The sequence below is a fragment of the Alosa alosa genome, chromosome 22, assembly GCF_017589495.1.
Source record: "Alosa alosa isolate M-15738 ecotype Scorff River chromosome 22, AALO_Geno_1.1, whole genome shotgun sequence".
NCBI classification, from domain to species: Eukaryota; Metazoa; Chordata; class Actinopteri; order Clupeiformes; family Clupeidae; genus Alosa; species Alosa alosa.
In genome coordinates, this window is record NC_063210.1 from 19,522,683 (window position 1) to 19,536,992 (window position 14,310).

Here is a 14,310-nt window from a genome sequence, read left to right on the forward strand (position 1 = left end):
AGGTTTTTTTTTTAATTAATAAAATTAACTTGCATAGGTTTTATCAAAATTATCAATCACTATACAAAACTACCCCATGAGATACGCCTCCATGTTTGTCCAAGTATAATTTCACACGGATTTAGTAGACACTTAAGATACTGCATGATTCTACTTCTGTCTACTATGATTTGCATGAAGTGGAAAGGGGTTGAAGTTAGTGAAGTACACAACAGAAATGAAAGATAATTGATCAAAACAACAAATGTGTCTTTAATACAATGTCTGGTTGTGACACAATAAATTGACCCATGTACTAAGCACAAACCTGCCATGATGGGTTAGTATAATCATCAGTAGACAGTAAAAGGGTTTTAAAGGGGGAAATGTTTTGAAGTGACCACTAGATGTCACAAATGAGCCAGAAAAGAATTAAAGAGCCATAAGATCGCAAATAGCCTGGTAAAAGCCTTGTTCTACTAACGTCACAGCTAGGGCATTTCTTGAGCGTGTCTCCCAACGATATCCATGTGACCCATCATTTGGTTTGACGGAGTGGCCGAGCATGATTGCATAGCAAGCAGCACGGGTGTAGCCAGCTAATCCATGTCACAGATGAAGACAGCTACTGGAAATGAAAAGGTATTTTTTTTCCCAACGCAAATTTTCCGGCGTAATATTAGGCCTAGCGGATCAGCGTTATACAGTTGGCTTGTGTGTGCATCTTTGACGTTAACCCGTTTCATGGCGTTTTGTAATGTTAGATTAAGTTACTGTTATCGTCGCGCATTTCTCTTGGGCTGTGAATTTAAACAACTGAGAAACGAAGACTAATGTTAGTTAAATATTAATTGTTTGAGTCTCACATTGTCAATTAATACGGATGTTAAGTGTCGTATCCCTGTGTTTACTCTTTAGTAGCCTACTGATAATCAGTATGGTGTGGCAGCTAACGTTAGCTTGCAAGCATAGTTGGGAAACCATTGCCCAGCTGATGTTGGAAGCTAAGGTTACACATCTTCTGTTTGGGTACTTTAGCTGGGTTGTCAACGACATTGACCGGGCCACTAGCTATATTTAGTACTCGAGGTTTGATGCTGGCAACACAAATAGCCAGACCTGGATAAAATAATCAAAGGTTGGTGTCAATCCATAAGCGTTAAGTTCAGTCAAGCTTAAACGTTGACCCAAAGCTCAATATTCGAAAGGTTGCCAAGTGACAGCGATGTTAAGTGGCTAAGTTTGGTCTTCGGGCCGTTAATTATACAATATATACCGGTAACGTAAGAAATTAAATAACTAGTGTTGTCAACTGGGAGCTGTCTTTGAAGCTGGCGCAAGGGTGTGTAGGAGATGTTAACGAACGATAGGCCGGGCTATGATTTAAGGCCAGTTAGCCTTATCTAAGAATGTGAAAATTGTTGAGCGTACGTTGTCACCATTTGAGGTGTAGAAGCTAATTCAGATAGTTCTATGATGACCGAGGGAGTGATGCAAGATCCCATTGCTTGATAAATCATTAATGGCCTCCTCCAACCCCTCTGATATAAGGCGTCTAGAGGAGGCTAGTTTATGGATGCTGGACATAGTAGCATTGCATTTAGGGGGGGGTAAAACACTTGCTCTAGTTACGTTAACGTTACGTGTTTTTCTTACCTTTTTCTTTCTACTGTAAGTGTAACTTAGTCCTAATGTCTAACTAACCAACTGTTTGCATATAAAATAACCTAACGTTACCGTCAGAGCTTGTAAGGCAATTGTTTGCGTGGGGTACGCACGACTGGCGATGCAAGACTATGCCTATCCCTTAATCTGTCTGTTTTAAAGGCCATGAACTTGCTGTTCTTGGGATTTTACTACAGTGCCTAGCTGCACCGGTGTATTTAGCGTTGTTATCAGTGGAAGCTTCCTGGTAACAGGGGCGCGAGCGTAACCAGGGGATATTCTCTGAGTTTACGCACGCCTGCGTCCGGTGAATGAAGTCATCACTGGCTTGTGCCATTTGTTTGGTTTCACACTCTTTCCCAAAACTCTCGATAAGAGTAGATTCAGAATTTCTCTGGTGATAGACTTTTAGTTGTGGTTACCCATGAACTCAAACCTGCTGCCTTTATCCTAAGGGACAATACTGAAAGTGTGTACTTTAGAACACAGAACTTTAGAACCTAGAAACGATCCATTTTTATGTGTGGGCCTTTTTAGCAGCCTACAGTTCAAGGCATATGCATATGCATAGGTCCAATATTCAGCGAGATACGCCTGCGTTACTATTGGACTCTCAAACCAGCTGTGTATGGTGGTTGATCTCTGATGTCACAGCAGTTGTCATACGACATAGTATTGTGGGCAAGTCCCAGAACATAGACAGACAGATTCTTCTTTTCTTCTATTCTTCTTCTTTTCTTCAGACTTCAATATTCTTCTTTTTTGACTTTTTTTCTGTTAATGATCAAATGTGCTATAGGGCCTTACAGAAGGTCCATACTGTGGCCTAGTTTAATTCTGGTGTCCTAAAAGGGTTTTTATTGTGATTGATTAACTTATTGTTGTGTCCACCGTTCAATGACTGTCCCCAACTGTGTTTGTGAACGAGAGAGATTGAAATGTGTGTGTGTGTGCGCTTGTGTGTGTCAGGGAAAGGGTAACTCTACAAGTTCTGCTATGCAAAGATGGATACAGAATGCCTCCTTGTACACTTGGTTGTAGTAGAACCAAGCAGTGTGATTTATGATGACAATGATTGAATCGGATGGGCCTTGGGGAGCTTTTGAGAATTCAAGAATGAGTGGTGGATTTTTAAGGTGGGAAAGTTTGGGTGGGCGTCAATGTTGGTGTCAATTTCTTTATATAGCCCATCACTTATATTTAACGATAGTTGACCAAAGTGCTACACATTAAGACAATCAAAAGGGGTGCATAAAGGGTTTGTGCTATTAGGCCATCATCAGTGTGCGTTTAGATATGACCTGTTTGGAATGCTTGTTTGAGAATGAAGTGACGGTGCCTTTTTAAAGTGGGACTGTTTGGGTTGGTGCATAAAGAGTTTGTGCTGTTAGGCCATCATTTGCTAGCATTTCTATATTACTGTTTCGTGTATGCATGCCGTTGATTTGTCTTTGTTAGATCAATCTTTTCGCTTTGACAGTGAGTTCACAGGGAGGCCTACCAGCATGCCTGTTCCTGCACTTTGAAGTCAGCATTGTGAGAAGGCGGGGTGTGGTGGCGTATCCATATCAGTTCATACGGGCACTTTCGTTATCAGTCTACGGCAGATCAAAATGATTTCATTTCCTGGCAATATTACCTCATTGTGTGACTGTCTCTAGCTGACTCATGATTTTGTGTCTGTGTGTCTGTCTGTCTGTCTTATTTTGGGATGCTTGCTGATGTCTGATCTGCTTTGTCTTGCAGGTTTACCTATCATGGACACAAATATGATGCCGAAGTTCTCCTCGAAAGACGAAGAAATTGAGTACTGGAAGGCGTTGTCGCTGAAGTACAAAAATAGGTAGGTGACAGACCGTGTCGTGCTCGATGGACGAAAAAAACTCTCCTCCCTGTTCCGCTCTCTGTTAAGTCTGTGTCCTCAAAAGCCACTGTTGGCTGGCATAACGTCAGCATGACAGGTCGTATTAACCAAGGAGTGGCATTGAGGGAGAACTCCAACAATGCAGCACAACTGGTCTGAAGCATCATATAATACCTCTTCACGGTCCCCTTTGGCAGTATTTTTTTTTTTTAAACTGTCCCTTTCCTTTAGCAAGTTCAATGCCTCATATCCGTTTTCCACTCTGTGAAAGAGAGGTTTTGAGGTGGTGTTGATTGGGAAAGTGTCCTCAACTGAGCCCAACTTAAGTTACAATTTCGATTCAGTTCACTGTTAATAGCTTTGGCTAACTTTCATCGGTTTGTAAAGAGACGCTTTTTTTTTTTTCGAACCTTCTGCTGGGACTTGGTTGTTACGCAATAGCAGTTTTCAGTGCCCAAGGCAGGCCTGGTTGGATGATGAGGAGAGATGTGGTTTTTGTTGGTACTGCAATGTAATGAGCTGACGGTCTAGTCAGTCTGTCTGTCCATCTCACTTTCTGTAATCTCCACCCTGGCATCACGCCTGCTTCTGTTTTGCATGCGGTCTTAAACTCTGGGTCCAAGGGCCTGCTGGTAGCCTATCACGTAACACAAAAAAGCCGCAGATAAGATCAGGGGGGATATCACACACACACACACACACACACACACACACACACACACACACACACACACACACAAAAGCTACACTGCAGTAAATAGGCTTAGCGGTTAGGCCTATGCCCTGGTTATGTAAAGTTTACTGGACTTGTCAACACTTGCTACTTTTCTCTTTGACGAGTTCATACTGTATTACTATATTATTGTATTTGTTGATTCACAAACTATGTTTTGGTTATACAACACAGATACTGTAAAGTCATTCAAGGCATTTTTTTTTCTTACAAAAAATGTAGTCAACTCCTGTTTTTTGATTGGCGTTATATGCACATGGTCATCCTTCAGGACAGGAATTTTATTTATAAATTTGAGATTGGAGTCACTAAAGGACAAATAATGGTAAATGAACTGCATTTATACAGCATATGTTCATATTCATACCCCCAGAGTGTAGGTTTATCTATCTATTTATTTATTTTTTTATTTTATTTTATTTTTTTTCTCTTTCTTTGTACCAACAGTACTCTGTGACGTCGAGAAACACACACACACTCGTACACCGATGGCGGAGGTTGCACATTCATAAAATGTGTTTGTCACAGCGGGACTTCAGTCCTCTTACAGGGGGTGACAATCACACACACACATCCCCAGGACATCCTCTAGCTGCTGAGGGCAGAGCTCAGGGTGTTTGAATGAGGTGAATGTTTGTCCAGTGAATGAATGAGGTGATGCGCCCTCTCTCTCTCTCTCTCTCTCTCTCTCTCTCTCTCTCTCTCTCTCTCTCTCTCTCTCTCTCTCTCTCTCTCTCTCTCTCTCTCTCTCTCTCTCTCTCTCTCTCTCTCTCTCTCTCTCTCTCTCTCTCTCCCTCTCTCTCTCTCTCTCTCTCTCTCTCTCTCTCTCTCCTGCTGGCCTCCTTCCCTTCTTCAGCTATTCTCCACTTCCTGCCGGGCTGTTGTGGGACTTCCTGGCTCCAGACCGGACCCTGAACCCGAGTCCTGGCTCCGTCCCCACCGCTCACATGATGACCATTGCGTGACCCGGACGGCGAGGCCGTTTATAGATCCGTATCCCTACAGGGGGTGGTGGTGGGGTAGACGGGTTGCGTAATCTCTAGTGCCATGTGTCTGCCCCCCTTCAAGGGTTCACACCCCGACTCGGTCAACAGGGGCAGAACACGCTGTAAGCAACCAGTTATTTATACACACACACACACACACACACACACACACACACTTCCTTTGGTCTGTATTGTGTTCCTGCCCGAAACAGAAATAAGAGTTGATGTATCTGTAAATCAGTGAATGACCTTGTGTATGACCGGGTGTAGTAGAGCTGTCTGTTTGTGCAGTTCAGTTGGCATCGTTGTTCTTTGTCGAATGGCCCTCGATGATCCCAGATCCGCGTTATTTCAGTAGACACACACTAGTCACAGACTCTAGAAATAGCCTGCACTGGAGGAAGTTATTTATCTCTGATGCCATGCTGCAGGGGTCCACAGCTGATATGTTGATGTACTTATAGTGTCCCCTAGAAATGACTGGACAAACATAAAGATAAGGATGTCCCATAGCAACGAGTGGACAAACAAAAGTATAAGGATGTCCCTATCTCTGTTTGTTTGTGTCTCTTCACTTGTTTGTGAGGCTCAATTTATGTGATTGACGTCAACAACAGTACAGGATTTGTGGCAGTAGATCATTCAGCACATTTCCAGTTATTTTTATGGTTCTTGGATTTGGCCTTAAAAATAGGATTCATGACTCTGGAGCTCCCATTAGGACTAATCTAATATCCCTGTAGGCAGTTCCTATTTCGTCAGCTAGAGTCCTCTTCTTCCATCCAACTCCTGGAGTGGCGTGGGGGCAGTGTAACTGAAGGGGTGGGGGGGGGGTTAGGATTTTTCGGGGTTCTGCCTGACCGCGGGTGAACTAAATAATCAAATCTTCACTAAAATGTATAGTATAACTTACATGTGTAAATTTGTACAAATGTGAAATTATACAAAATACCATAAATAGAATAGACTGTTGTTGTTGTTTAATAGCATGTTATAATATAATTTATAATAAATAAATAGAATGGACTGTTGTTTAATAGCATCTTTTTTACTTTAAACACATTCTCTCTTGTGAACAACTGCATTCATTTATGTATGTGTAGATATAAGCTATTTATTTATTGATGTGTGTAGCGCACTAAAATGTCGTTATGACTTTTCTTATAAATAAATAACATGGGCACAGTTATGTTGTGTCTTTTAAAGCCCAACGGGTCGGTCTTGCATAATGGGATGTCTGCTCTCCATGGTGATGCACCAGAGAGGGTTAAAGAGCTCTATCTTGCTAGTAATCAAGGATCTTTGGATGTACTGTGAGGGCATTGAAGTCATGGCCTTGCATTTTCTAAGGCATAGCAAGACACCACAAGCCTCCTGTAGGTTAGGCCAATGGATGTCTGAATCATAACTCAATAATAACACTAAGGACAGATGTAGGACTTTTGTTTTGTTTTGTTTTGTTTGTTTGTTTGTTTACTTATCTATTCAAAAAAGACTGCATTTATTTGTACATTATTGCAGTGCTTCCATGTGCCATTTTCTCTCATGGGCCAGCATTTTTTTTTGTTTTTTTTTTTGTTATTATTTTCTTTTATTTATTTATTTATTTATTTATTTATTTATTTATTTTAACCACAAGCTCCACGACCCACCCAGAATTGTTCTGCGACCCACTTTTGGGTCCCGACTCACCAGTTAGGACACACTGCATTATTGGATCGCCATACTTGGGCTGTAGGCTTTAGTGATGTTCTTCAGTAGCAGATTATTGAATTGATGAAATAATTGATTGATCAGATTAGACCTGTTGTATTAATCTGTAATCTAACTCCATAATCCATAACTGTCCCCCTCCACAGCTACCAGGAGGCCCAGGAGGAGCTGTTGCAGCAGATTATTGGATTGATGAATTAATTGATTGATCAGATTAGGCCTGTTGTATTAATATATAATCTAACTCCATAATCAAATCTGTCCCCCTCCACAGCTACCAGGAGGCCCAGGAGGAGCTGTTGGAGTTCCAGGAAGGCAGCAGGGAGCTGGAGGCGGAGCTGGAGACCCAGCTTGGCCAGGCTGAGAATCGCATGAGGGACCTGCAGGCCGACAACGAGCGCCTGCACAACGAGGTCGAGTCCCTCAAGGTATTAGTTTATTTATCTATTGATTTATTTATTTGTGTTTCTCATCAAACACACAGGGGCGCTTGACAAAGGGGCTACAGTTGAAAATGGAATGTTTGCACAGAATAGTTGAACTTGATCAATTCAAAGTAGCCACGTTCGTGCTTGAAACCCCCGCCTCCCTTTAAGGAATTTGAACGCACCACCTCGGATTAAAGCGTCATGGTGTTAATTGCTGATGCTGATTATTTTTCTCCACGTGTTCCCTAGAGGGAGCGTATCTCCAGTCCAGACAGAGAGAGCCTTGGGACCTGGGGCACCACATCCACCAGCAGTGCAGTTCTAGTGTTCACGTCAATGTTTAAATGGAAAGTGGGACAACCCGAGCATGCAGGGCGAGGTGATTAACCCGGTAGCAACCAGACAGGCCAGGGCTAAATGTGCAAACTCCATATTCATGAGTAGGGGCTATTATGTTCCCGTTGAGAAGTAGACCAGCTGGGCTTTTGTGCTGTAGCATTAATTCACCAGTAGCTCTATTATGTTGTGAGCCTATAGACGATTAACTCCGCCTAGCCAGACTGGGGAGGTCTATATCTTGGTGCACCGTATTTACGATTGGAATTATAATGCACAGTTGTAGTCTGCAGAACAGTATATTTAACTCTGTGTACTGCGCTAGCTGAATCTCTGTGCTGGAGGGACATATTCATGACTAGTCCTGTAACGTTGACATTAATTTGAAAATAGGACAACCATAGCCTAGCCGGGCTGTCTGGATTTATATGCTTGGAGGTGGAATCCACCATGGTCTAGTAGGCCTATGTCCAAACTGTGAGGACCTGCACCGCAGACGCTGCAGACATTGTTCACTACATTTAGAATGCGGCTTACACAGCAGGAAATGGCAAGTGGTTGAAGAAGAATCATGTTTCAAAAAGATTGTAGGTGGAAGATTAATCCAACTCCCAGATGTAGAGGCATATATTCATAAATCCTATTAATAACAGTAGCAGCTGGCTGCCTCGGACTGTAGAATGAGTTACTACTACAGGCGTCTGTGGAGACGGGTCGGTTCAAATAAAGCAAAGGCCTTATATGCTTGAGCCATGCAGTGCAGAGCGCAGAGCCAATTCATGCCCATGGGAGCATGTCATGGAGTGCTATGCAGCTGTGAGCATTACCCCTGGTTTTCGGGGGGAGTCCCGGCCCGGTTGGTCCAGGCCTCCCTCGTTCATTACGAGCCGTAGGAGACAGGACGGCAGAGTCAGCAGTGTGGCTCACAAGCAAACTCCTGCAGGAGCCCCGCTGGGAGATAGATGGGGCCGGAGCTCAGAGTCTCTGCAGAAAGTCTGGGGCGAGGGTGAAATGGCTGGGGGAGTCTCTCTCTCTCTTTCTCTCTCTCTCTCTTTCTCTCTCTCTCTTTCTCTCTTTCTTTCTTTCTCTCTCTCTCTTTCTCTTTCTCTTCTCTTCTGCATGGAATTATTGATTGGGAATGAGTTTAGGAGTTCAAATCTCAAACGGCTCAACATTCACTAAACAATTGGTAAAGTAAGTCTCCAGCGTAGCCGTGCCAGGGCCTTGTTCTCCCCCCTCCTCTGTTTAGCCCACGCCACGGAGGGCCCCATTAATCTAATGCATAATGCATGCAGACTTCTCTCTTAATTACCTCCGTGCCCTCCACATGCACAACTCTGGTGTCCTGCTCCACTGAAGCCGCTTTCCGCACTCCTGTGCTCAATCAAGGCAGGACCAGCTGCAGGACCAGAGTAGCAGGACTAGCAGCAGGACCGGTAGCAGGGCTAGTAGCACATGTGTCTCTGCAGTGCTCTCCTGTAGTTTGATTTTTCTTCACCCCTGTTTTGATGTATGAGTAACAGGCACGTCTGGTTGCCAGGGAGATTTGAGTCTTGTTAAGTCAGTGGTTTTATTGATTTGGGAGTGGGCGAAGATGAGAGAGAGCAAAAGTAAGTGTGTGTGTGTGTGTGTGTGTGTGTGTGTGTGAGATGTAGGTGAAGTCTAAAGACTGAAAAGAATGGTTCAGCTATTCATCTGGATTCCGTGCTAAAGATATGGGTCACTGGTTGCCACGGAGTGTGCACAGGAGCACCCTGAAAAATAGATGATGCCAAGTGGGTTAGTTTGGTTCGTGTGCATGGAGGCCTAATTGTGCATGGGAGTATGACGTCAATGTGTACTCCTCTGGGTTTCCAGCTCTCTGTGTCAAGCCATGTACATGTGGGAGAGTGTGTGTGTGTGTGTGTGTGTGTGTGTGTGTGTGTGTGTGTGTGTGTGTGTGTGTGTGTGTGTGTGTGTGTGTGTGTGTGTGTGTGTGTGTGTGTGTGTGTGTGAATAATGCTGTGTGTGATTTGTTGAAGACTTGAGAGAGGGCCCTCAAGAGTCTTTCACCCTGTTTCTGGTTATGTTTCTATGTCTGCTCTACTCTCCTTTTAATCTCTCTCTCTTTCTTTCTTTCTTTCTTTCTTTCTCTCTCTCTCTCTCTCTCTCTCTCTCTCTCTCTCTCTCTCTCTCTCTCTCTCTCTCTCTCTCTCTCTCTCTCTCTCTCTCTCTCTCTCTCTCTCATATATTAGGAGAAACTGGAGCATCACTATGCTCAGAGCTATAAGCAGATCTCCATGCTGGAGGATGACCTGGGCCAGACCAGGAGCATCAAGGAGCAGCTGCACAAATACGTCAGGGAGCTGGAGCAGGCCAACGATGACCTGGAGCGGGCCAAGAGGTCAGCGCTTGTCCAGTCCGCAATCGCACTCAAAAGTGTTACTTTACATTTCCATTATTTCCATTTAGGCATTTGTAATTGTAATTTTATTTATTTGAACAGGGACAGTGCACAAAAAAACATTAATAGATGTCTCGTGCCGGGTTGTAGCAAATTGCTAGTTTCTGCCCGTAGTCCCTGTAGCTGGCGCTTCTATAGACCCTTTTAACAAGAAAAAACAAAAACAATGCTTGAACATTCTATTTTGTTCCCAATCTACTTCCGCTTCATTAAGATAACATATGGAATGTTAAATCGGAAGCCTTGTGGGAACAACTATGATGCTGATAGAGGAACTCTCTTGAAACGGTCAATAATCTACACACTTCGAAAGTTTGTTTAGATCCAGTGATTCTGCCGTCATGGAAACGCAACGTCATACTTCGGTACTCTATTCAAAGTGACTTCAAGGTACAATGGAGGTCCAATAAAGGTACAGTGTGACTAGGATATTGGTAGTGCAGTAGTAAGTACCACTCGCATAGAATAGAATACCAGTTGGAGCGAGGTCAGGGGGAGGGAGATGAGGGATAGTGTGTTTGTGATGCTTTAGAAGATGGAAACTCAGAGAGAGGGGGGAAAAAGGGTTCAGGTTCAGTTTTTGTGTCAGTTAAAAATAAATAACTAAAAGGACAGTATTGATGTTTGTCAAGTCAATGGTTGCCCCCAGAGAGCCAGATGAAACTCTGCGTATTCGTTTGTATGTCAGCAGTACCAAAAAAAATGGGACCCCGTCAATAATGATACAGAGAAAGCCAACATGTTTGGTTCCTTACTGAAGACCGCTTTAGGCTTGGCACTCAACTAAAAACACTCAGTGTTGGTTGCATCCCAAGCAGGAGGTGTGGTCCTAGCCATCCAAGTGTGATTTAAATGCATTGCATTGTGCAGCCTCAAGTGCCTTTTATCACCCACCTATTCGTATGCAAAGCCACCATGCCTGCAGCCTGCAAGGTTGTAAACGGTTATGGCAGCTATCTTGCAAATGCAGAGACATAATGTCGTGGGGCACCAGATAAGGCAAAACGGGGACAACTGAATTCATACAGAGCTCCTCTGTCTTTGTGTAGTTAAGAGCAGACATGTCCAAGTGGACAGAGGTGGATTTTCAGTGGCTTGCACGACGTAAGAAGGGTATGGGCCGTGGCTCCCAGCGAAGCGCAGTCTGCAGCTCTTGTGGTGTACTGTGAATCATAGCAAAGTGTTTGGGCCATTCATTCAACCCAGCACAACATTTACATTTGCATTGATTCATTTGGCAGACATTTTTATCCAAAGCGACTTACATATGTCAACTACATTACAAGGGCCATTCTCCCAAGAGCTACTCAAGGTTCACAACGGTGGAAGCCGGGAATTGAACCCACACATTTTTAGGCTACTGAATTCTATCCCAACTCCTTAGCCACTCTGCTACCACCACCCAAACCCAGCACAACATGCATCTTTGGTCCATTCGCACAACCCAGCACAACCTAGCAGCACATGCCACTTCCTATCTGTAGGCAATTTAGTTTGTATTGTTTCTGTCGGTTTTGACTCCTAGAACTAGTAGAGAAAACATTGGTGTGTGTGTGTGTGTTTCTCCTTCAGGGCTACGATTGTGTCCCTGGAGGACTTTGAGCAGCGTCTGAACCAGGCCATTGAGAGGAACGCGTTTCTAGAGAGCGAGCTGGATGAGAAGGAGTCACTCCTCGTGTCCGTGCAGAGACTGAAGGATGAAGCCAGAGGTGCTTATCCATTCCCTCTCTCTTTATTCCATTCTTTCTTTGTCTGTCTTTTTTTCTCTTTGTCTCCTCATCTACCTCCCTTCCTCTCTCTCTCTCTCTCTCTCTTTCTCTTTCTTTCTTTCTTTCTTTCTTTCTTTCTTTTTAATCACGCCATCCTCAGGGGGAACCCTTGTTGTTTTTATCGTGGCTTGTCCAGTTAGTACCCCTGAGCTATGGGGCCTTGCCCCCATCTGACCCCTTATTCACTCCCACCCCCTCAGGGCTTGGGTGTTCTTTTTGGGGTTTTGTTATTTATTTATTAATTATTTAATTATTTAATGTTTTTATTAAATATTTTTTTTAATTATTTTTTTTACTTTTGGTTTTGGAGTGGCTCTAAAATGCTGCATGCTGCCCTAGTGTCACCTTGACGCTGTTGAGCTCAGAAGTGTTCTGTGCTCTCTGCTCAGGTCAGCAAAAATGTAACGGTGATCTAAGCAAGCGTTCACCTTGCCATTCTAGTCATGACACTGGAGTGTATTGTCTTACATTAATGATCGCACGTCTATTTCAGTCATAATGACAATCTACGGGCTACTTAGCAGGTCAGCCTGCATGAATATAGCCTGTAGCTGGGAATGTCTGTGGACAAGCAGTTGCTAATGTGGTCCTGTTAGGGTTTCCTCACAGAGCTGTGTGGTGAGGAGTAAATGCATTTGACTTCTGTGCATCAATTTACAGTGTGTGTGTGTGTGTGTGTGTGTGTGCGTGTGCGTGTGCGTGTGCGTGTGCGTGTGCGTGTGCGTGTGTGTGTTTGTGCATGTTTGTTTGTGTGTGTGCATGCATGCATGCATACCATTTTGTCTGTGTGCGTGCGTGTGTGTCTGTTTTGTCTGCTTAATGTGTGGCATGCATGCATGCATACCTGTGTGTGTGTGTGTGTGTGTGTGTGTGTGTGTGTCAGACCTGAGGCAGGAGTTGGCAGTGAAGGAGCGGCAGACGGACGTCAGCAGGATGTCAGCGCCCAGCTCGCCCACGCTGGACAACGACAAGATGGACTCTGCCGTCCAGGCCTCACTCTCCCTTCCTGCCACGCCGCTCGCCAAGAGCTTAGACAACGCCTTCGCCAACCCGAAAGGTCTGTCCCATCATCGTCCAGCTTTGGCGTCGGACAGCTTAGAGCTGCCGTCTCTGTTAAGTGGCTGTGTCTTTAGTGTCTATCTCTCCATGACTGTCCGCTTTATGCTGACACTGTCCTTTTCTTACACACACACACACACACACACACACACACACACACACACACACACACACACACACACACACCCTGTCTCTTTCTCTCTCTAATCTCTCCTACTCCTCAGTGTCTGCCTCTTTTATCTCTTACATAACCTACAAATTCAAAGCAGCACATGTAAATGTAAAAAGTGTTTGCCTTCACTGTCTGTGCGCCCTAATGGAATTTTCTCTTTCTCTCTTTCTTTCTTTCTTTCTTTCTCTTTCTTTCTTTCTTTCTTTCTTTCTTTCTCTCTCTCTCTCTCTCTCTCTCTCTCTCTCTCTCTCTCTCTCTCTCTCTCTCTCGTTCGTGTGCCCTCAGTGTTGTCCAATGGCTGTAGTAACAGCTCCGCCCTTACACCGTCCGCCAGAATCACGGCCCTCAACATCGTGGGTGACCTCCTGCGGAAGGTTGGGGTGAGTGTGTGTGGGGGAGGGTCTCACTCACCTCATCTGTCCTCTTTCAGTTCATGAAAATACTCCTCCATTATTTTGTATTGGGACACCAGTGTACCAACTTTAGGCAGACTCACACAGGGCTGATGCATTGGGACCAAATATCAACTCGGGGTTAAGTGCCATGCTCAAGGGTACAACGGTGGCTGTTGGGAATTGAACCCACGACTTTAGTGGCTGCTGCATGCTAGCCCAGCTCCTTAACCACTACACTGCCACTGCCCAGGGCCTGTATTCCCTAAAAAGCTTAAGGCTGACCGAGAGTGTAGGTCAAAACTTTAGGACTCCTTATTTTTGTTGACATGCAAGTCTTCCTTATCAGATATCTCACTAGAAGAGCAGAGGAACGTTTGCTTTGTCAGCAGTGGCCATCCACCCCTACCGTACCTGCAGTCTCCTGTCGGTCACTCCTTCTGTACTGATGGACTTTTCTCTGTTTTCCAGGCTCTGGAGTCCAAGCTCGCCGCTTGTCGGAATTTTGCCAAAGACCAGGCGGCCAGGAAGAACTACACCACCAACAGCAACGGGAACCTGGTCAACGGCGACCTCACAAAGTTCTCGCACGCGCTCCACACGTCGTACTTCGACAAAGCGTGAGTCTTCGTCCTCCACCGCCCGCTTTAACACACACACACACACACACACACACACACACACAGATTTATACACATTTATTAATTTAGCAGACTCTTTTATCCAAAGTGACTTACAGAATGAAGAATAACATTCAGGCTACAGTGCAGA

The 14,310-nt window shown here is 44.4% G+C and overlaps 1 protein-coding gene across 5 annotated transcripts in view; it reads left to right on the top strand.

Annotated features, from left to right (window-relative positions):
- Nucleotides 1–467: 467 nt before the first annotated feature.
- Nucleotides 468–14,310, top strand: part of ndel1a (nudE neurodevelopment protein 1-like 1a) — a 17,339-nt gene continuing 3,496 nt past the window's right edge. For all 5 annotated transcript variants that reach the window (XM_048233970.1, XM_048233971.1, XM_048233968.1 and 2 more), the window contains exons 1-8: nucleotides 468–621; nucleotides 3,391–3,487; nucleotides 7,215–7,368; nucleotides 9,939–10,087; nucleotides 11,720–11,856; nucleotides 12,800–12,973; nucleotides 13,433–13,527; nucleotides 14,011–14,159. In XM_048233970.1, the coding sequence (XP_048089927.1) occupies nucleotides 3,402–3,487; nucleotides 7,215–7,368; nucleotides 9,939–10,087; nucleotides 11,720–11,856; nucleotides 12,800–12,973; nucleotides 13,433–13,527; nucleotides 14,011–14,159 (944 nt within the window). In that variant the 5' untranslated portion in view covers nucleotides 468–621; nucleotides 3,391–3,401. The remainder of the gene's footprint in view (nucleotides 622–3,390; nucleotides 3,488–7,214; nucleotides 7,369–9,938; nucleotides 10,088–11,719; nucleotides 11,857–12,799; nucleotides 12,974–13,432; nucleotides 13,528–14,010; nucleotides 14,160–14,310) is intronic.